We start from the raw sequence: 24573 nt of genomic DNA, 5'->3' as shown, positions 1-24573 counted from the left end.
CAGTGCAGCACTCCCTCGGTACTGACCCTCTGACAGTGCAGCACTACCTCAGTACTTACCCTCTACAGTGCAGTACTCCCTCAGTACAAACCATCTGACAGTGCAGCACTCCCTCAGTACAGACCCTATGACAGTGCAGCACTCCCTCAGCACTGACCCTCCGACAGTGCAGCACTCCCTCAGTACTGATCCTCCAACAGTGCAGCACTCCCTCAGTACAGACCATCTGACAGTGCAGCACTCCCTCAGTACTGACCCTCTGACAGTGCAGCACTCCCTCAGTACTGACCATCCAACAGTGCAGCACTCCCTCAGTACAGACCATCTGACAGTGCAGCACTCCCTCAGTACTGACCCTTTGACAGTGCAGCACTACCTCAGTACTGATCCTCTACAGTGCAGCACTCAATCAGTACTGACTCACCAACAGTGCAACACTCCCTTAGTACTGACCCTCTACAGTGCAGCACTCCATCAATACTGACCATCCGACAGTGCAGCAGTCCCTCAGTACTGACCCTCCGACAGTGCAGCACTCCCTCAGTACTGACCATCCAACAGTGCAGCACTCCCTCAGTACTGACCCTCTGACAGTGCAGCACTACCTCAGTACTGATCCTCTACAGTGCAGCACTCAATCAGTACTGACTCACCAACAGTGCAACACTCCCTTAGTACTGACCCTCTACAGTGCAGCACTCCATCAATACTGACCATCTGACAGTGCAGCACTCCCTCAGTACTGACCCTCCGACAGTGCAGCATTCCCTCAGTACTGACCCTCTGACAGTGCAGCGCTCCCTTAGTACTGACACTCTACAGTGCAGCACTCCATCAATACTGACCATCCGACAGTGCAGCACTCCCTCAGTACTGACCCTCCGACAGTGCAGCATTCCCTCAGTACAGACCCTCTGACAGAGCAGCACTCCCTCAGTACTGACCCTCCGACAGTGCAGCACTCCCTCAGTACTGATCGTCCAACAGTGCCACACTCCCTCAGTACTGACCCTCTGACAGTGCAGCACTCCCTCAGTACAGACCCTCTGACAGTGCAGCACCCCCTCAGTACTTACCATCTACAGTGCAGCATTCCCTCAGTACTGACCCTCCGACAGTGCAGCACTCCCTCAGTACTGAGCATCTGACAGTGCAGCACTCCCTCAGTACTGACCCTCCGACAGTGCAGCACTCCCTCAGTACTGACCCTCTGACAGTGCAGCGCTCCCTCAGTACTGACACTCAGACAGTGCAGCGCTCCCTCAGAACTGACCCTCTGACAGTGCAGCACTCCCTCAGTACTGACCCTCCAACAGTGCAGCACTCCCTCATTACTGACCCTCCGACAGTGCAGCGCTGCCTTAGTACTTACCCTCTGAAAGTGCAGCACTCCCTCTGTACTGACCCTCCAACAGTGATGCATTCCCTCAATACTGACCCTCCGACAGTGAGTTGATCCCTCAGTACTGTCGCTTGGACAGTGCAGCACTCCCTCAGTACTGACCCTCCGTCAGTGCTGCACTCCCTCAGTACTGACCCTCCGACATTGAGGTGCTCCCTCAGCACTACCACTCCGACAGTGCAGCACTCCCTCAGTTCTGACCCTCTGACAGTTCAGCACTCCCTCTGTACTGACCCTCCGACATTGCAGCACTCCCTCTGTACTGACCCTCCAACAGTGCTGCATTCCCTCAATACTGACCCTCCGACAGTGAGTTGATCCCTCAGTACTGATCCTCCGACAGTGAGGTGCTCCCTCAGTACTGTCGCTTGGACAGTGCAGCACTCCCTCAGTACTGACCCTCCGTCAGTGCTGCACTCCCTAAGTACTGACCCTCCGACATTGAGGTGCTCCCTCAGCACTACCACTCCGACAGTGCAGCACTCCCTCAGTACTGACCCTCTGACAGTTCAGCACTCCCTCAGTACTGAACATCTGACAGTGCAGCATTCCCTCAGTACAGACCCTCTGACAGAGCAGCACTCCCTCAGTACTGACCCTCCGACAGTGCAGCACTCCCTCAGTACAGACCATCTGACAGAGCAGCACTCCCTCAGTACTGACCCTCCGAAGGTGCAGCACTCCCTCAGTACTGACCCTCTGACAGTGCAGCACTCCCTCAGTACTGACCCTCTGACAGTGCAGCACTCCCTCAGTACTTACCCTCTACAGTGCAGCACTCCCTCAGTACTAACCCTCCGACAGTGCAGCACTCCCTCAGTACTGACCCTCCAACAGTGTAGCACTCCCTCAGTACTGAGCATCTGACAGTGCAGCACTCCCTCAGTACTGACCCTCCGACAGTGCAGCGCTCCCTCAGTACTGATCGTCCAACAGTGCCGCACTCCCTCAGTACTGACCCATTGACAGTGCAGCACTCCCTCAGTACAGACCCTCTGACAGTGCAGCACCCCCTCAGTACTTACCATCTACAGTGCAGCATTCCCTCAGTACTGACCCTCCGACAGTGCAGCACTCCCTCAGTACTGAGCATCTGACAGTGCAGCACTCCCTCAGTACTGACCATCTGACAGTGCAGCACTCCCTCAGTACTGACCCTCTGACAGTGCAGCGCTCCCTCAGTACTGACACTCAGACAGTGCAGCGCTCCCACAGAACTGACCCTCTGACAGTGCAGCACTCCCTCAGTACTGACCCTCCAACAGTGCAGCACTCCCTCATTACTGACCCTCCGACAGTGCAGCGCTGCCTTAGTACTTACCCTCTGAAAGTGCAGCACTCCCTCTGTACTGACCCTCCAACAGTGCTGCATTCCCTCAATACTGACCCTCCGACAGTGAGGTGCTCCCTCAGTACTGTCGCTTGGACAGTGCAGCACTCCCTCAGTACTGACCCTCCGTCAGTGCTGCACTCCCTCAGTACTGACCCTCCGACATTGAGGTGCTCCCTCAGCACTACCACTCCGACAGTGCAGCACTCCCTCATTACTGACCCTCTGACAGTTCAGCACTCCCTCAGTACTGAACATCTGACAGTGCAGCACTCCCTCAGTACTGATCCTCCGACAGTGCAGCACTCCCTCAGTACTGACCCTCTGACAGTGCAGCACTCCCTCAGTACTGATCCTCCGACAGTGCAGCACTCCCTCAGTACTGACCCTCCGACAGTGCGGCACTCCCTAAGTACTGACCCTGTGACAGTGCAGCACTCCCTCAGTACTGACCCTTCAACAGTGGAGTGCTACCTCAGTACTGACCCTCCGACAGTGCAGCACTCCCTCAGTCCTGACCCTCCGACAGTGCAGTGCTCCCTCAGTACTGATCCTCCAGCAGTGCAGCACTTCCTCAGCACTGGCCCTCCGACCGTGCAGCACTCCCTCAGTACTGACCCTCTGACAGTGCGGCACTCCCTCAGTACTGACCCTCCGACAGTGCAGCACTCCCTCAGTACTGACCCTCTGACAGTGCAGCACTCCCTAAGTACTGACCCTCTGACAGTGCTGCACTCCCTCAGTGCCGACCCTCCGACATTGCAGCACTCCTTCAGTACTTACCCTCTGACAGTGCAGCACTCCCTCAGTACTGACCCTCCAACAGTGCGGCACTCCCTCAGAACTAACCCTCTGACAGTGCAGCACTCCCTCAGTACTGACCCTCTCACAGTGCAGCACTCCCTCAGTACTGACCCTCTGACAGTGCAGCACACCCTCAGTACTGACCCTCTGACAGTGCAGCACACCCTCAGTACTGACCCTCTCACAGTGCAGCTCTCCCTCAGTACTGACCCTCTGACAGTGCAGCACACCCTCAGCACTGTCCCTCTGACAGTGCAGCACTCCCTCAGCACTGTCCCTCTGACAGTGCAGCACTCCCTCAGCACTGTCCCTCTGACAGTGCAGCACTCCCTCAGCACTGTCCCTCTGACAGTGCAGCACTCCCTCAGTACTGACTGTCCGTCACTTCAGTGGTTTTCAAATCCGCGATGAGGCGCTATCTCTCTGTATTTTGGGAATGATGTTGCTGGAGGCGGTTACAATCTCTTGGAGGGTGACTTGAGGCAAGAGACAATGGGAGAGTGAGATAGCTAGATAGAGACAGCGAGTGAGAGGAAGAGAGAGACTGAGTTTTAGAGAGTGTGAGAGGGAGAGGTACTCTGCCACATCTGGTAAGTGTAGATGTACCTGTCTAGAGGCAGAAACTGTTTTTGAGATTGTTTTTTTATTTCTTCAATATCAGGAAATAACTTTACCCACCTTGTTTCTGAATCAAAGAACGATCTGAAAAAGAAACAAAATAACCCAAATCAGGCTAAGCATCGCAATCAAACTTACTGCACACTGAAAAATTATACAGAGCAAACATAGGCTGTGCAACGGGTCAGGGCGGTCCCAGGAAACATTCACATTAACAACTGGAGACGACATTTCTCCGTTAACTCCAGTCAGTGGCTCCCCTCGTGATTTGAAGGGGTCCTCCAAATCCTAACGCAAGGGGCAAGGGACACCATCGTTGTTCGATTCAAAGCGAAGACAACCTGGCGATGGGGCTGGAATGACATGAGAGCCGACGGTGTCGCTTGGGGCTGATCTCAGCACCGTCGATGCTTCTTCTCGCGCCTCCCCGCCGAACGGGATGCGAGAATGGGTAGCGAAGGCTGGGTCGGGTGGGGGTGGGTGGGGAGGGGAGCGTGTCTCGTCCGCAACCCCCCGCTGCCTTCTACCAGGTCCTCATGCGGTGCTTTGGCGATGGGGTTGGGGGGGAGTTGTGGGGGGTTGGGGGGATGTGGCAGCTGCTGCGGAGGACTCGCGTCGCCGGGTCTCGCTCCACCCGTTGCCCAGGTCACGTGCCGGTCGCAAGCCCAGGTAAAAGGGGGCAACCGGAGGAGGCCATTCAGCCCCTCGCGCCTGCTCCTACCGTCGAATCCTCATCTCCAGAAGTGCGAAGGTGGGAGACGGAGAAATCTTAGCATCCGGAGGGGCCTGTGTGACATGGTGCGCGGAATCAAAGGAAGTAAACATGGGGAAAGGTGCCATGTTGGTAACATGACTGGTCTGGTACCCCAAGGCCCCAGGCACAGGTTCAAATCCCACCGCGGTGAGGGGGGGTTTGGAACTTAAACTCAATTAATGAAGTCTGGAATCGGGAGCGAATCTCAGCGACGGTCAACATGAAACTGTCATCGATTATCGTTAAAAAAACCCCCTTCCCCCATCGAGCACACGGATGTCCCTTTGGGGAGGGGGGGAGCTGTCCTCAACCGGTCTGACCTACACGGCACTCCAGTCCATGTGGGGGGCTCTTGACTGCCCCTCGGAAGTGGCCCGAGCGAGCCACTCAGCTCGGGGTGTCCATTAGGGATGGGTGGTCAGTGCCGGCCTTGACCATCCCAGAAACCAATGAAGAGGTGCGGCAAGCGCCGAGGAAGGAAGATGGCGTCTCACGGTTTTAGCGCGAGGGTGTTGGAGTGTGAGAGGGAAGGAGTCTCTGGTGAGGCCAAACCCCCGGAGCGCTGTGTACAGGTTAGGTCTCCTTTCCTAAGGGGGGGTGGGGGGGATATGCTTTCCGGAGAGGGAGTGTAAGGAAGGTTCACCGGACTGATTCCTGGGGTGTGAGGGTGGGGGGGGGGGGGTTGTCATGCGAGGAGGGGCTGATATCCTCTGGAGTTTAAGCGAATGAGAGGTGATCTCGTTGAGACGTCTAAAATTCTCAAGGGGTGAACTGGGTGACAGGCTCAATGTGGAGGGCTTGATCCCCCCCTCCCAGCTGGAGAGTCTAGAGTTGCGGGCAGGGAGGGAAGGTGGCGGGGGGTTGGTGGTGGGCCACAGTCTCTCAGGGTAAGGGGGTCGGCCATTTTGTACGGAGACGAGGAGAAATGTCCTCACTCGGAGGGCTGTGGATCTTTGGAATTCTCTACCCTCGGGAGCCAAAGCTGCTCTGTCGTTGATTATATTCAAGGCTGAGATCACTGGGTTTTTGGGGCACAAAGGGATAGGGAGGGAAAGTGGAGCTGAGGTAGAAGATCAACCATGACAGTGTTGAAGGGGGTAGTAAGCTTGAGGGGACGAATGGACTCCTCCTGCTCCTGTTTCAGAAGCTTCTAGGGCACCAATTCAATAAACGATGAGGAGAAGGATACAAAAAGGTGAATTTTACGGATCAGATTTGCATTTCGATGGATGATCCACTTCGTTGTGTATCACTGGAAGGGAAAACAAAAACATCTTTCAGCCAGAAAGTGCTTCCCTCCAAGGTATTTGGCTCCGTTGGCTCCCAGGGGAATAGGGTGGTCAAAGCTCAAAAGGGGGGGATGGGACAAGGAGGCAGGAAGGCCGCGAGCGATGGGTCATACATTCGCAGACCACTTCGACGTCCTCCTTGTGGTGGCATTCCAGCTCCCCCCAGTAGGAGGAGCGGCAACCCCAGAGCACCGACTCAGTTCCACGACATCGCACTTCGTTCAGCCATATTGGAGACGAGGGGTCGCCCTTAACGTGAGACCCATTTTCGCCGGAGAAATTGATTGGAGACCCGCACTGGAGCTGTTCGCAGACCACCTTCGTACTCATTGGGTCCCACAAATCATCACACACGGTCCCCCATGTCCCATTCAATTCAATCTCCACACGACCGTGGCAGCGATGAGGGCCATCGGCTAATCGGAATCCAGTCGGATCTAAAAGGAGAGGTACAGCATGGGGTTAGATACAGAGTAAATCTATCTCTACACTGTCCCCATCAAACAGTCCCAGGACAGGTACAGCACGGGGTTAGATACAGAGTAAAGCTCACTCCACACTGGCCCCATCAAACACTCCCAGGACAGGTACAGCACGGGGTTAGATACAGAGTAAAGCTCCCTCTACACTGTCCCCATCAAACACTTCCAGAACAGGTACAGCACGGGGTTAGATACAGAGTAAAGCACCCTCTACACTGTCCACATCAAATACTCCCAGGGCAGGTACCGCAGGGGTTAGATACAGAGTAAATCTCCCTCTACACCGTCCCCATCAAACACCCCCAGGACAGGTACCGCAGGGGTTAGATACAGAGTAAATCTCTCTCTACACTGTCCACATCAAACACTCCCAGGACATGTACAGCACGGGTAAGATACAGAGTAAAGGTCCCTCTACACCGTCCCCATCAAACTTTCCCAGAACAGGTACAGCACGGGGTTAGATACAGAGTAAAGCTGCCTCTACACTGTCCCCATCAAACACTCCCAGGACAGGTACAGCACGGGGTCAGATACAGAGTAAAGCTCCCTCTACACCGTCCCCATCAAACACTCCCAGGGCAGGTACAGCACGGGGTTAGATACAGAGTAAAGCTCCCCCTACTTTGTCCCCATCAAACACTCCCAGGACAGGTACAGCACGGGGTTAGATACACAGTAAAGCTCCCTCTACACTGTCCCCATCAAACACTCCCAGGACAGGTACAGCACGGGGTTAGATACAGCGTAAAGCACCCTCTACACTGTCCACATCAAACACTCCCAGGACAGGTACAGCACGGGGTTAGATACAGAGTAAATCTCCCTCTACACTGTCCCCATCAAACACTCCCAGGACAGGGACAGCACGGGGTTAGATACAGAATAAAGCTCCCTCTACACTGTCCCCATCAAACACTCCCAGGACAGGTACAGCACGGGGTTAGATACAGAGTAAATCTCCCTCTACACTGTCCCCATCAAACACTCCCAGGACAGGTACCGCATGGGGTTAGATACAGAGTAAATGTCTTTCTACACTCTCCCCATCAAACACTCCCAGGACAGGTACAGCGCGGGGTTAGATAAAGAGAAATGCTCCTTCTACACTATCCCCATCAAACACTCCCATGACATGTACAGCACAGGTTAGTTACAGAGTAAATCTCACTCTACACTGTCCCCATCAAACACTCCCAGGACAGGTACAGCACAGGGTTAGATACAGAGTAAAGCTCCTTCTACACTATCCCCATCAAACACTCCCAGGACAGGTACAGCACGGGTTAGATAAAGAGTAAAGGTCCCTCTACACTGTCCCCATCAAACACTCCCAGGACAGGTACAGCACGGGGTTAGATACAGAGTAAAGATCACTCTACACTGTTCACATCAAACACTCCCAGCACAGGAACAGCATGGGGTTAGATACAGAGTAAATCTCCCTCTACACTGTCCCCATCAAACACTCCCAGGACAGTTACAGCACGGGGTTAGATACAGAGTAAAGCTCTCTCTACACTGTCCCCATCAAACTCTCCCAGGACAGGTATGTCACGGGGTTAGATACAGAGTAAATCTCCCTCTACACTGTCCCCATCAAACACTCCCAGGACAGGTACAGCACGGGGTTAGATACAGAGTAAAGCTCCCTCTACACTGTCCCCATCAAACACTCCCAGGATAGGTACAGCATGAAGTTAGATACAGAGTAAAGTTTCCTGTACACTGTCCCCATCAAACACTCCCAGGACAGGTACAGCACGGGGTTAGATACAGAGTAAATCTCCCTCTACACTGTCCCCATCAAACACTCCCAGGACAGGTACAGCACGGTGCTAGATACAGAGTAAATCTCCCTCTACACTGTCCCCATCAAACACTCCCAGGACAGGTACAGCACGGGGTTAGATACAGAGTAAAGCTCCCTCTACACTGTCCCCATCAAACACTCCCAGGACAGGTACAACACGGGGTTAGATACAGAGTAAAGTTTCCTGTACACTGTCCCCATCAAACACTCCCAGGACAGGTACAGCACGGTGCTAGATACAGAGTAAATCTCCCTCTACACTGTCCCCATCAAACACTCCCAGGACAGGTACAGCACGGGGTTAGATACAGAGTAAAGCTCCCTCTACACTGTCCACATCAAACATTCCCAGGGCAGGTACAGCACGGGGTTAGATACAGAGTAAAGCTCTGAGCTGTCTGGCTTTCTAGTGACTCTCTGTCATGTCTGGGTTGGAGCTGTTCCAGAGCCTGTGGACACTGAACATACCTTTACATATCTCCTCGCCTTTTGTCCTGTAATAATTCCCCGAACATTTGTTCAACATTTTTTGCAGCTTTTCCAAATCTTCGCCTGAGAAGGAGAGCATTCCGAGATTGAACATTAAATTCAATAATCTCACAGCCCCGTGATAGAGAGCGAGAGAGAGGCCGAGAGAGAGAGAGAGAGAGAGAGAGCCTGAGATGCTGAGGCTGAGACCAGAGAGAGAGAAAAAAATATGCGTGTGAGAGCAATTGAGAGAAAGAGTGGTATCGACAGAGAAAGAGAGAGACTGAGACAGGGAAAGACTGACAGAGAAAGGGAGGCAGGCAGAGAGAGTGGGAGAGTCAGGGACAGAGAGAGAAAGAGTGCCAGAGGGGGACCGATATGGAAAGAAGCAGATTCTGAGAGAGAGAGTGCAATAGTGTGTGTGTGAGAGAGAGAGAGAGAGAGAGACACACACAGAGAAATAGAGAGAGAGAAACAGAGGGAGATAGTGAGAGAGAGACAGGGAGTGAAATTGAGAGAGAGAGCGACACATACACACACAAAGAGAAATAGAGAGAGAGAAACAGAGGGAGATAGTGAGAGACAGAGGGAGACAGCAAGAGAGAGAGACAGGGAGTGAAATCGAGAGAGAGAAATAGAGAGAGAGAGAGACACACGCACACACACACACACACACACACACACACACAAAGAGAAATAGAGAGAGAGAAACAGAGGGAGATAGCAAGAGACAGAGGGAGACACCGAGAGAGAGAGACAGGGAGTGAAATTGAGAGAGAGAAATAGAGAGAGAGACACACACACACCCAAAGAGAAATAGAGAGAGAGGGAGAGTCACAGAGGGAGAGAGAGAAACAGAGGGAGATAGTGAGAAAGAGACAGGGAGCGGAATTGAGAGAGAGACACACACACACACACAAAGCGAAATAGAGAGAGAGAAACAGAGGGAAATAGTGAGAGACAGAGGGAGACAGCGAGAGAGAGAGACAGGGAGCGAAATCGAGAGAGAGAAATAGAGAGAGAGACACACACACACACACACAAACACAAAGAGAAATAGTGAGGGGGTGAAGGGGTAAACAGTCTAAGCCACCCGCTGACGACAGAGTTTCTGGAAATGGCCGCTTACGTTCACAGATGACCCCAGCGTCCTCCTTGTAAGAGCAGTCACTCTCGCCCCACTGTCGGTGGTCACACTCCGACAGAAAGTTCTCGCTCCCCGTGCAATTCACGTCGTCCAGCCAGATCTTCCCCTTCTTCAGCCCAAAGGCGGAGGAGTTAACAACCACCATGGCATCGCCACAACCCAGCTCCCTGCACACCACGGTGGCCTCGTCTTTACCCCAGTGATCATCGCAAACCGTTCCCCAGGTCCCGTTGTACTCGACCTCCACTCTCCCCGAGCAATTGCTGAGCCCCATCATCAGGTAGACGCGGGCTGTCATATTGGAGGGAGAGAATTTAATTAAGCTCCCTTTGGCATCACCGGACATTGCACGAGGCTTACCCCGGCCAACGAGATGCTTCCCTTTTGTACTGAGAACATAATTCTGCAAGGAGGTGTAGACAGTCACCAGATAACCTCCCACTCCAACTACCCATCGTCGTCTCCGTGTCCACTGGCAGCATTCCCAATCCCTCAAGGGTTGTTACCTTCTTCATCCTGTCTCCCGATGGCTCCAATAGTGGGGGGGGGGGCGTCGGGAGTGGGATTGAATGGCGGAGCAGACTCGTTGGGCCGAATGGCCTAATTTCTGCTCCTATGTCTTATGGGATTACGCCGGGGAGGTCTGGCTCGTTTTCCCTTCGTCTTTTCAATCCTGGGACCCGGGTCTCGCTGGCTGGGCCCAGCATTTACTGGCCGCCCCTAACATCCCCTTGCGAAGGGGGTGCCGAGCGGCCGTCTTGAACACACCGAGTCTCTCGCTCGGCCACTTCGGAGGGGCATTAAAGAGTCGACCACACATCGCTGTGTGGGGTGGGGAGTCAGGTGTCGGCCAGAACGGGTGAGGATGGGCAGATTTCCCTCCCTCTCAAGGGACATGAGTGACCCAAGCTGGGTTTTTGCGGCGATCGATGATAGTTTCACGGTCACCGTCACTGAAACTCCATCTCAATTCCAGATTTTTATTAATAACTTAAATTGTTAATTTAAATTCCACCAGCTGCCGTGTGGAGACTTGAACCCATGTCCCCAGGACGTTACTCTGTGCCTCTGAATTACTGGTACAGCGTCAGAACCACACAGCTGCTATACTGGTAGCTATGAACCCACTCCAAATTTGGTGTCCATATTGGTAGATATGAACCCTCTCCTAATTTGGTGTCTATACTGGTAGATATGAACCCTCTCCCAATTTGGTGTCTATACTGGTAGATATGAAACCTCTCCCAATTTGGTGTCTATAATGGTAGATATGAACCCTCTCCCAATTTGGGGTCTCTGCTGGTAGATATGAACCCTCTCCTAATTTGGTGTCTATATTGGTAGATATGAACCCTCTCCCAATTTGGTGTCTATACTGGTAGGTATGAACACTCTCTCAATTTGGGGTCTCTGCTGGTAGATATGAACCCTCTCCCAATTTGGTGTCTATACTGGTAGATATGAAACCTCTCCCAATTTGGTGTCTCTGCTGGTAGATATGAACCCTCTCCAAATTTGGTGTCTATAATGGTAGATATGAACCTTCTCTCAATTTGCTGTCTATACTGGTAGATATGAACCCTCTCCCAATTTGGTGTCTCTGCTGGTAGATATGAACTCTCTCCCAATTTGGTGTCTATACAGGTAGATATGAACCGTCCCTCTCAATTTGGTGTCTATACTGGTAGATATGAACGCTCTCTCAATTTGGTGTCTTTCCTGGTAGTTATGAACCATCTCTCAAATTGGTGTCTATACTGGTAGGTATGAACCCTCTCACAATTTGGTGTCTACACTGGTAGATATGAACCCTCTCCCAATTTTGAGTCTATACTGGGAGATATGAACCCTTTCCCAATTTGGTGTCTATCCTGGGAGATATGAACCCTCTCCCAAGTTGGTGTCTATACTGGTAGATATGAACCCTCTCCCAATTTGGTGTCTATACTGGTAGGTATGAACCCTCTCCCAATTTGGTGTCTATACTGGTAGATATGAACTTTCTCTCAATTTGGTGTCTAGACTGGTAGATATGAACCCTCTCCCAATTTGGTGTGTATACTGGTAGATATGAACCCTCTATCTCAATTTGTTCTCTATACTGGTGGATATGTACCTTCTCTCAATTTGGTGTCTATACTGGTAGATATGAACCCTCTCTCAATTTGGTGTCTATACTGGTAGATATGAACCCTCTCTCAAATTGGTGTCAATACTGGTAGGTATGAACCCTCTCCCAATTTGGTGTCTATCCTGGTAGCTATGAACCATCTCCAAATATGGTGTCTATACTGGTAGATATGAACCCTCTCCCAATTTGGTGTCTATACTGGTAGATATGAACCTTCTCTCAATTTGGTGTCTATACTGGTAGATATGAACCATCCATTTCAATTTGGTGTCTATACTGGTAGATATGAACGCTCTCTCAATTTGGTGTCTTTCCTGGTAGTTATGAACCATCTCTCAAATTGGTGTCTATACTGGTAGGTATGAACCCTCTCACAATTTGGTGTCTATACTGGTAGATATGAACCCTCTCCCAATTTTGAGTCTATACTGGGAGATATGAACCCTTTCCCAATTTGGTGTCTATCCTGGGAGATATGAACCCTCTCCCAAGTTGGTGTCTATACTGGTAGATATGAACCCTCTCCCAATTTGGTGTCTATACTGGTAGGTATGAACCCTCTCCCAATTTGGTGTCTATACTGGTAGATATGAACTTTCTCTCAATTTGGTGTCTAGACTGGTAGATATGAACCCTCTCCCAATTTGGTGTGTATACTGGTAGATATGAACCCTCTATCTCAATTTGTTCTCTATACTGGTGGATATGTACATTCTCTCAATTTTGTGTCTATACTGGTAGATATGAACCCTCTCTCAATTTGGTGTCTATACTGGTAGATATGAACCCTCTCTCAAATTGGTGTCTATACTGGTAGGTATGAACCCTCTCCCAATTTGGTGTCTATCCTGGTAGCTATGAACCATCTCCAAATATGGTGTCTATACTGGTAGATATGAACCCTCTCACAATTTGGTGTCTATACTGGTAGATATGAACCTTCTCTCAATTTGGTGTCTATACTGGTAGATATGAACCCTCTCCCAATTTGGTGACTATACTGGTAGATATGAACCCTCTCCCAACTTGGTGACTATACTGGTAGATATGAACCCTCTCCCAATTTGGTGTCGCTACTGGTAGATATAAACCCTCTCCCAATTTGGTGTCTATACTGGTAGATATGAAACCTCTTTCTCAATTTGTTGTCTATACTGGTGGATATGAACCTTCTCTCAATCTGATGTCTATACTGGTAGATATAAACCCTCTCTCAATTTGGTGTCTTTCCTGGTAGATATGAACCCTTTCTCAAATTGGTGTCTATACTGGTAGGTATGAACCCTCTCCCAGTTTGGAGACTATACTGGCAGATATGAACCCTCTCCCAAGTTGGTGTCTATACTGGTAGATATGAACCCTCTCCCAATTTGGTGTCTATACTGGTAGGTTTGAACACTCTCCCAAATTGGCATCTATACTGGTAGATATGAACTTTATCTCAATTTGGTGTCTAGACTGGTAGATATGAACCCTCTCACAATGTGGTGACTATACTGGTAGATATGAACCCTATCCCAACTTGTTGACTATACTGGTAGAGATGAACCCTCTCCCAATTTGGTGTCTCTGCTGGTAGATATGAACCCTCTCCCAATTTGGTGTCTATACTGGTAGATATGAACCCTCTCTCTCAATTTGTTCTCTATACAGGTAGATATGAACCTTCTCTCAATTTGGTGTCTATACTGTTAGATATGAACCCTCTCTCAATTTGGTGTCTTTCTTGGTAGTTATGAACCCTCTCTCAAATTGGTGTCTATACTGGTAGGTATGAACACTCTCCCAATTTGGTGACCATACTGGTAGATAAGAACCCTCTCCCAATTTGATGTCTATAATGGTAGATATGAATCATCTCCCAATTTGGTGTCTCTGCTGGTAGATATGAACCCTCTCCCAATTTGGTGTCTATACTGGTAGATATGAACCGTCCCTCTCAATTTGGTGTCTATACTGGTAGATATGAACCCTCTCTCAATTTGGTGTCTTTCCTGGTAGTTATGAACCCTCTCTCAAATTGGTGTCTATACTGGTAGGTGTGAACCCTCTCCCAATTTGGTGTCTATACTCGTAGATATGAACCCTCTCCCAATTTGGTGACTATACTGGTAGATATGAACCCTCTTCCAATATGGTGTCTCCTGGTAGATATGAACCCATCCCAATTTGGTGTCTATACTGGTAGATATGAAGCTTCTCTCAATTTGCTGTCTATACTGGTAGATAAGAACCCTCTCAAAATTGGGTGTCTATACTGGTAGATATGAACACTCTCCCAATTTGGTTTCTATACTGGTAGATATGAACCCTCTCCCAATTTTGTGTCTATACTGGTAGATATGAACCCACTCGCAATTTGGTGTCTATACTGGTAGATATGATCCCTCTCCCAATTTGGTGTCTATACTGGTATGTATGAACCCTCTCCCAATTTGGTGTCTATACTGGTAGATATGAACCCTCTCCCAATTTGGGGTCTCTGCTGGTAGATATGAACCCTCTCCTAATTTGGTGTCTATATTGGTAGATATGAACCCTCTCCCAATTTGGTGTCTATACTGGTAGATATGAACCCTCTCCCAATTTGGTGTCTATGCTGGTAGATATGAACCCTCTCCCAATTTGGTGTCTATACTGGTAGATATGAACCCTCTCCCAATTTGGTGTCTATACTGGTAGATATGCACCCTCTCCCAATTTGGTGTCTATACTGGTAGATATGAACCTCTCCCAATTTGGTGTCTATACTGGTAGATATGAACCCTCTCCCAATTTGGTGTCTATACTGGTAGATATGAACCCTCTCCCAATTTGGTGTCTATACTGGTAGATATGAACCCTCTCCCAATTTGGTGTCTATACTGGTAGATATGAACCCTCTCCCAATTTGGTGTCTCTACTGGTAGATATGAACCGTCCCTCTCAATTTGGTGTCTATACTGGTAGATATGAACCCTCTCTCTCAATTTGGTGTCTATACTGGTAGATATGAACACTCTCTCAATTTGGTGTCTTTCCTGGTAGTTATGAACCCTCTCTCAAATTGGTGTCTATACTGGTAGGTATGAACCCTCTCCCAATTTGGTGTCTACACTGGTAGATATGAACCCTCTCCCAATTTTGTGCCTATACTGGTAGATATGAACCCTCTCCCAATTTGGTGTCTATCATGGTATATATGAACCCTCTCCCAAGTTGGTGTCTATACTGGTAGATATGAACCCTCTCCCAATTTGGTGTCTATACTGGTAGGTATGAACCCTCTCCCAATTTGGTGTCTATACTGGTAGATATGAACTTTCTCTCAATTTGGTGTCTAGACTGGTAGATATGAACCCTCTCCCAATTTGGTGTCTATACTGGTAGATATGAACCCTCTATCTCAATTTGTTCTCTATACTGGTAGATATGTACCTTCTCTCAATTTGGTGTCTATACTGGTAGATATGAACCCTCTCCCAATTTGGTGTCTATACTGGTAGATATGAACCCTCTCTCAAATTGGTGTCAATACTGGTAGGTATGAACCCTCTCCCAATTTGGTGTCTATCCTGGTAGCTATGAACCATCTCCAAATATGGTGTCTATACTGGTAGATATGAACCCTCTCCCAATTTGGTGTCTATACTGGTAGATATGAACCTTCTCTCAATTTGGTGTCTATACTGGTAGATATGAACCATCCATTTCAATTTGGTGTCTAAACTGGTAGATATGAACGCTCTCTCAATTTGGTGTCTTTCCTGGTAGTTATGAACCATCTCTCAAATTGGTGTCTATACTGGTAGGTATGAACCCTCTCACAATTTGGTGTCTATACTGGTAGATATGAACCCTCTCCCAATTTTGAGTCTATACTGGGAGATATGAACCCTTTCCCAATTTGGTGTCTATCCTGGGAGATATGAACCCTCTCCCAAGTTGGTGTCTATACTGGTAGATATGAACCCTCTCCCAATTTGGTGTCTATACTGGTAGGTATGAACCCTCTCCCAATTTGGTGTCTATACTGGTAGATATGAACTTTCTCTCAATTTGGTGTCTAGACTGGTAGATATGAACCCTCTCCCAATTTGGTGTGTATACTGGTAGATATGAACCCTCTATCTCAATTTGTTCTCTATACTGGTGGATATGTACATTGTCTCAATTTGGTGTCTATACTGGTAGATATGAACCCTCTCTCAATTTGGTGTCTATACTGGTAGATATGAACCCTCTCTCAAATTGGTGTCTATACTGGTAGGTATGAACCCTCTCCCAATTTGGTGTCTATCCTGGTAGCTATGAACCATCTCCAAATATGGTGTCTATACTGGTAGATATGAACCCTCTCACATTTTGGTGTCTATACTGGTAGATATGAACCTTCTCTCAATTTGGTGTCTATACTGGTAGATATGAACCCTCTCCCAATTTGGTGACTATACTGGTAGATATGAACCCTCTCCCAACTTGGTGACTATACTGGTAGATATGAACCCTCTCCCAATTTGGTGTCGCTGCTGGTAGATATAAACCCTCTCCCAATTTGGTGTCTATACTGGTAGATATGAACCCTATTTCTCAATTTGTTGTCTATACTGGTAGATATGAACCTTCTCTCAATTTGGTGTCTATACTGGTAGATATGAACCCTCTCTCAATTTGGTGTCTATACTGGTAGATATGAACACTCTCCCAATTTGGTGTCTATACTGGTAGATATGAACCCTCTCCCAATTTGGTGACTATACTGGTAGATATGAACCCTCTCCCAATTTGGTGTCTATACTGGTAGATATGAACCCTCTCCCAATTTGGTGTCTATACTGGTAGATATGAACCCTCTCCCAATTTGCTGTCTATACTGGTAGATATGAACCTTCTCTCAATTTGGTGTCTATACTGGTAGATATGAACCCTCTCCCAATTTGGTGACTATACTGGTAGATATGAACCCTCTCCCAACTTGGTGACTATACTGGTAGAGATGAACCCTCTCCCAATTTGGTGTCTCTGCTGGTAGATATGAACCCTCTCCCAATTTGGTGTCTATACTGGTAGATATGAACCCTCTCTCTCAATTTGTTCTCTATACAGGTAGATATGAACCTTCTCTCAATTTGGTGTCTATACTGGTAGATATGAACCCTCTCTCAATTTGGTGTCTTTCTTGGTAGTTATGAACCCTCTCTCAAATTGGTGTCTATACTGGTAGGTATGAACACTCTCCCAATTTGGTGACCATACTGGTAGATAAGAACCCTCTCCCAATTTGATGTCTATAATGGTAGATATGAATCATCTCCCAATTTGGTGTCTCTGCTGGTAGATATGAACCCTCTCCCAATTTGGTGTCTATACTGGTAGATATGAACCGTCCCTCTCAATTTGGTGTCTATACTGGTAGATATGAACCCTCTCTCAATTTGGTGTCTTTCCTGGTAGTTATGAACCCTCTCTCAAATTGGTGTCTATACTGGTAGGTGTGAACCCTCTCCCAATTTGGTGTCTATACTCGTAGATATGAACCCTCTCCCAATTTGGTGACTATACTGGTAGATATGAACCCTCTTCCAATATGGTGTCTCCTGGTAGATATGAACCCATCCCAATTTGGTGTCTATACTGGTAGATATGAAGCTTCTCTCAATTTGCTGTCTATACTGGTAGATAAGAACCCTCTCAAAATTGGGTGTCTATACTGGTAGATATGAACACTCTCCCAATTTGGTTTCTATACTGGTAGATATGAACCCTCTCCCAATTTTGTGTCTATACTGGTAGATATGAACCCTCTCCCAATTTGGTGTCTATACTGGTAGATATGATCCCTCTCCCAATTTGGTGTCTATACTGGTAGGTATGAACCCTCTCCCAATTTGGTGTCTATACTGGTAGATATGAACTTTCTCTCAATTTGGTGTCTAGACTGGTAGATATGAACACTCTCCCAATTTCATGACTATACTGGTAGATATGAACCCTCTCCCAATTTGGTGTCTCTGCTGGTAGATATGAACCCTGTCCCAATTTGGTGTCTATACTGGTAGATATGAACCTTCTCTCAATTTGCTGTCTATACTGGTAGATAAGAAACCTCTCCCAATTTGGTGTCTATGCTGGTAGAAATGAACCCTCTCCGAATTTGTTGTCTATCCTGGTAGCTATGAACCCACTCTAAATATGGTGTCTATACTGGTAGATATGAACGCTCTCCCAATTTGGTGTCTATACCGGTAGATATGAACCTTTTCTCAATTTGCTGTCTATACTGGTAGATATGAACCCTCTCCCAATTTGGTGACTATACTGGTAGATATGAACCCTCTCCCAACTTGGTGACTATACTGGTAGATATGAACCCTCTCCCAATTTGGTGTCTATACTGGTAGATATGCACACTCTCTCTCAATTTGTTCTCTATACTGGTAGATATGAACCTTCTCTCAATTTGGTGTCTATAATGGTAGATATGAACACTCTCTCAATTTGGTGTCTTTCCTGGTAGTTATGAACCCTCTCTCAAATTGGTGTCTATACTGGTAGGTATGAACACTGTCCCAATTTGGTGACTATACTGGTAGATATGAACCCTCTCCCAATTTGGTGTCGCTGCTGGTAGATATAAACCCTCTCCCAATTTGGTGTCTATACTGGTAGATATGAACCCTCTTTCTCAATTTGTTGTCTATACTGGTAGATATGAACCTTCTCTCAATTTGATGTCTATACTGGTAGATATGAACCCTCTCTCAATTTGGTGTCTTTCCTGGTAGTTATGAACCCTTTCTCAAATTGGTGTCTATACTGGTAGGTATGAACCCTCTCCCAGTTTGGAGACTATACTGGCAGATATGAACCCTCTCCCAAGTTGGTGTCTATACTGGTAGATATGAACCCTCTCCCAATTTGGTGTCTATACTGGTAGGTATGAACACTATCCCAAATTGGCATCTATACTGGTAGATATGAACTTTATCTCAATTTGATGTCTGTACTGGTAGATATGAACCCTCTCCCAATTTGGTGTCTATACTGGTAGATATGAAACTTCTCTCAATTTGCTGTCTATACTGGTAGATATGAACCATCTCCCAATTTGGTGTCGATGCTGGTAGATATGAACCCTCTCCCAATTTGGTGTCTATCCTGGTAGCTATGAACCCTCTCCAAATTTGGTGTCTATACTGGTAGATATGAACCCTCTCCCAATTTGGTGTCTATACTGGTAGATATGAACCTTCTCTCAATTTGGTGTCTATACTGGTAGTTATGAACCCTCTCCCAATTTGGTGACTATACTGGTAGATATGAACCCTCTCCCAACTTGGTGACTATACTGGTAGAGATGAACCCTCTCCCAATTTGGTGTCTCTGCTGGTAGATATGAACCCTCTCCCAATTTGGTGTCTATACTGGTAGATATGAACCCTCTCTCTCAATTTGTTCTCTATACAGGTAGATATGAACCTTCTCTCAATTTGGTGTCTATACTGGTAGATATGAACCCTCTCTCAATTTGGTGTCTTTCTTGGTAGTTATGAACCCTCTCTCAAATTGGTGTCTATACTGGTAGGTATGAACACTCTCCCAATTTGGTGACCATACTGGTAGATATGAACCCTCTCCCAATTTGATGTCTATAATGGTAGATATGAATCATCTCCCAATTTGGTGTCTCTGCTGGTAGATATGAACCCTCTCTCAATTTGGTGTCTTTCCTGGTAGTTATGAACCCTCCCTCAAATTGGTGTCTATACTGGTAGGCGTGAACCCTCTCCCAATTTGGTGTCTATACTCGTAGATATGAACCCTCTCCCAATTTGGTGACTATACTGGTAGATATGAACCCTCTTCCAATATGGTGTCTCCTGGTAGATATGAACCCATCCCAATTTGGTGTCTATACTGGTAGATATGAAGCTTCTCTCAATTTGCTGTCTATACTGGTAGATAAGAACCCTCTCAAAATTGGGTGTCTATACTGGTAGATATGAACACTCTCCCAATTTGGTGTCTATACTGGTAGATATGAACCCTCTCCCAATTTGGTGTCTATACTGGTAGATATGAACCCTCTCCCAATTTGGTGTCTATACTGGTAGATATGAACCCTCTCCCAATTTGGTGTCTATACTGGTAGATATGAACCCTCTCCCAATTTGGTGTCTATACTGGTAGATATGAACCTCTCCCAATTTGGTGTCTATACTGGTAGATATGAACCCTCTCCCAATTTGGTGTCTATACTGGTAGATATGAACCCTCTCCCAATTTGGTGTCTATAGTGGTAGATATGAACCCTCTCCAATTTGGTGTCTATACTGGTAGATATGAACCCTCTCTCAATTTGGTGTCTATACTGGTAGATATGAACGCTCTCCAATTTGGTGTCTATACTGGTAGATATGAACCCTCTCCAATTTGGTGTCTATACTGGTAGATATGAACCCTCTCCCAATTTGGTGTCTATACTGGTAGATATGAACCCTCTCCCAATTTGGTGTCTATACTGGTAGATATGAACCCTCTCCCAATTTGGTGTCTCTGCTGGTAGATATGAACCCTCTCCCAATTTGGTCTCTATACTGGTAGATATGAACCCTCTCTCTCAATTTGTTCTCTATACAGGTAGATATGAACCTTCTCTCAATTTGGTGTCTATACTTTTAGATATGAACCCTCTCTCAATTTGGTGTCTTTCTTGGTAGTTATGAACCCTCTCTCAAATTGGTGTCTATACTGGTAGGTATGAACACTCTCCCAATTTGGTGACCATACTGGTAGATATGAACCCTCTCCCAATTTGATGTCTATAATGGTAGATATGAATCATCTCCCAATTTGGTGTCTCTGCTGGTAGATATGAACCCTCTCTCAATTTGGTGTCTTTCCTGGTAGTTATGAACCCTCTCTCAAATTGGTGTCTATACTGGTAGGTGTGAACCCTCTCCCAATTTGGTGTCTATACTCGTAGATATGAACCCTCTCCCAATTTGGTGACTATACTGGTAGATATGAACCCTCTTCCAATATGGTGTCTCCTGGTAGATATGAACCCATCCCAATTTGGTGTCTATACTGGTAGATATGAAGCTTCTCTCAATTTGCTGTCTATACTGGTAGATAAGAACCCTCTCAAAATCGGGTGTCTATACTGGTAGATATGAACACTCTCCCAATTTGGTTTCTATATTGGTAGATATGAACCCTCTCCCAAATTTGTGTCTATACTGGTAGATATGAACCCTCTCCCAATTTGGTGTCTTTACTGGTAGATATGATCCCTCTCCCAATTTGGTGTCTATACTGGTAGGTATGAACCCTCTCCCAATTTGGTGTCTATACTGGTAGATATGAACTTTCTCTCAATTTGGTGTCTAGACTGGTAGATATGAACACTCTCCCAATTTCATGACTATACTGGTAGATATGAACCCTCTCCCAATTTGGTGTCTCTGCTGGTAGATATGAACCCTGTCCCAATTTGGTGTCTATACTGGTAGATATGAACCTTCTCTCAATTTGCTGTCTATACTGGTAGATAAGAACCCTCTCCCAATTTGGTGTCTATGCTGGTAGAAATGAACCCTCTCCGAATTTGTTGTCTATCCTGGTAGCTATGAACCCACTCTAAATATGGTGTCTATACCGGTAGATATGAACGCTCTCCCAATTTGGTGTCTATACTGGTAGATATGAACCTTTTCTCAATTTGCTGTCTATACTGGTAGATATGAACCCTCTCCCAATTTGGTGACTATACTGGTAGATATGAACCCTCTCCCAACTTGGTGACTATACTGGTAGATATGAACCCTCTCCCAATTTGGTGTCTCTGCTGGTAGATATGAACCCTCTCCCAATTTGGTGTCTATACTGGTAGATATGAACCCTCTCTCTCAATTTGTTCTCTATACTGGTAGATATGAACCTTCTCTCAATTTGGTGTCTATACTGGTAGATATGAACACTCTCTCAATTTGGTGTCTTTCCTGGTAGTTATGAACCCTCTCTCAAATTGGTGTCTATACTGGTAGATATGAACCTTCTCTCAATTTGGTGTCTATACTGGTAGATATGAACCCTCTCCCAATTTGGTGTCTATACTGGTAGATATGAACCCTCTCCCAATTTGGTGTCTATACTGGTAGATATGAACCCTCTCCAATTTGGTGTCTATACTGGTAGATATGAACCCTCTCCCAATTTGGTGTCTATACTGGTAGATATGAACCCTCTCTCAATTTGGTGTCTATACTGGTAGGTATGAACTTTATCTCAATTTGGTGTCTAGACTGGTAGATATGAACCCTCTCCCAATTTGGTGACTATACTGGTAGATATGAACCCTCTCCCAATTTGATGTTTATGCTGGTAGATATGAACCCTCTCCCAATTTGGTGTCTATACTGGTAGATATGAACCCTCTCTCAATTTGGTGTCTATACTGGTAGATATGAACCCTCTCTCTCAGTTTGTTCTCTATACTGGTAGATATGAACCCTCTCCAATTTGGTGTCTATACTGGTAGATATGAACCCTCTCCAATTTGGTGTCTATACTGGTAGATATGAACCCTCTCCCAATTTGGTGTCTATACTGGTAGATATGAACCCTCTCCCAATTTGGTGTCTATCCTGGTAGATATGAACCCTCTCCCAATTTGGTGTCTATACTGGTAGATATGAACCCTCTCCCAATTTGGTGTCTATACTGGTAGATATGAACCCTCTCCCAATTTGGTGTCTATACTGGTAGATATGAACCCTCTCCAATTTGGTGTCTATACTGGTAGATATGAACCCTCTCCCAATTTGGTGTCTATACTGGTAGATATGAACCCTCTCCAATTTGGTGTCTATACTGGTAGATATGAACCCTCTCCCAATTTGGTGTCTATACTGGTAGATATGAACCCTCTCCCAATTTGGTGTCTATACTGGTAGATATGAACCCTCTCCCAATTTGGTGTCTATACTGGTAGATATGAACCCTCTCCCAATTTGGTGTCTATACTGGTAGATATGAACCCTCTCCCAATTTGGTGTCTATAATGGTAGATATGAAACCTCTCCCAATTTAGTGTCTATACTGGTAGATATGAACCCTCTCCAATTTGGTGTCTATACTGGTAGATATGAACCCTCTCCAATTTGGTGTCTATACTGGTAGATATGAACCCTCTCCCAATTTGGTGTCTATACTGGTAGATATGAACCCTCTCCCAATTTGGTGTCTATACTGGTAGATATGAACCCTCTCCAATTTGGTGTCTATACTGGTAGATATGAACCCTCTCCAATTTGGTGTCTATACTGGTAGATATGAACACTCTCCAATTTGGTGTCTATGCTGGTAGATATGAACCCTCTCCCAATTTGGTGTCTAGACTGGTAGATATGAACCCTCTCCCAATTTGGTGTCTATACTGGTGGATATGAACCCTCTCCCAATTTGCTGTCTATACTGGTAGATATGAACCCTCTCCCAATTTGCTGTCTATACTGGTAGATATGAACCCTCTCCCAATTTGGTGTCTATACTGGTAGATATGAACCTTCTCTCAATTTGGTGTCTAGACAGGTAGATATGAACCCTCTCCCAATTTGGTGACTATACTGGTAGATATGAACCCTCTCCCAATTTGGTGTCTCTGCTGGTAGATATGAATCCTGTCCCAATTGGTGTCTATACTGGTAGATATGAACCCTCTCCCAATTTGGTGTCTATATTGGTAGATATGAATCCTCTCCCAATTTGGTGTCTATCCTGTTAGCTATGAACCCTCTCCCAATTTGCTGTCTATACTGGTAGATATGAACCCTCTCCCAATTTGGTGTCTATACTGGTAGATATGAAACTTCTCTCAATTTGGTGTCTATACTGGTAGATATGAACCCTCTCCCAATTTGGTGTCTATACTGGTAGATATGAACCCTCTCCCAATTTGGTGTCTATACTGGTAGATATGAACCCTCTCCCAATTTGGTGTCTATACTGGTAGATATGAACCTCTCTCCAATTTGGTGTCTATACTTATAGATAAGAACCCTCTCCCAATTTGGTGTCTATACTGGTAGATATGAACCCTCTCCCAATTTGGTGTCTATACTGGTAGATATGAACCCTCTCTCAAATTGGTGTCTATACTGGTAGATATGAACCTTCTCTCAATTTGGTGTCTATACTGGTAGATATGAACACTCTCCCAATTTGGTGTCTATCCTGTTAGCTATGAACCCTGACCCAATTTGCTGTCTATACTGGTAGATATGAACCCTCTCCCAATTTGGTGTCTATACTGGTAGATATGAACCCTCTCCAATTTGGTGTCTATACTGGTA

General features: G+C 46.8%; 1 protein-coding gene across 1 annotated transcript in view; it reads right to left on the bottom strand.

Annotated features, from left to right (window-relative positions):
- The window catches only part of LOC121274034 (scavenger receptor cysteine-rich type 1 protein M130-like), a 743215-nt gene that overhangs the window by 35474 nt on the left and 683168 nt on the right, over positions 1-24573 (bottom strand). Inside the window, exons 7-10 of the mRNA XM_041181166.1 lie at positions 10090-10398; positions 8961-9044; positions 6311-6634; positions 4215-4238 (exon numbers count right to left, since the gene is read on the bottom strand). Coding sequence (XP_041037100.1) covers positions 4215-4238; positions 6311-6634; positions 8961-9044; positions 10090-10398 — 741 coding nt within the window. The remainder of the gene's footprint in view (positions 1-4214; positions 4239-6310; positions 6635-8960; positions 9045-10089; positions 10399-24573) is intronic.

The sequence above is a fragment of the Carcharodon carcharias genome (genome assembly GCF_017639515.1).
Source record: "Carcharodon carcharias isolate sCarCar2 chromosome 29 unlocalized genomic scaffold, sCarCar2.pri SUPER_29_unloc_2, whole genome shotgun sequence".
Taxonomy (NCBI): Eukaryota; Metazoa; Chordata; class Chondrichthyes; order Lamniformes; family Lamnidae; genus Carcharodon; species Carcharodon carcharias.
This window is presented reverse-complemented; position numbering and strand designations above follow the sequence as displayed.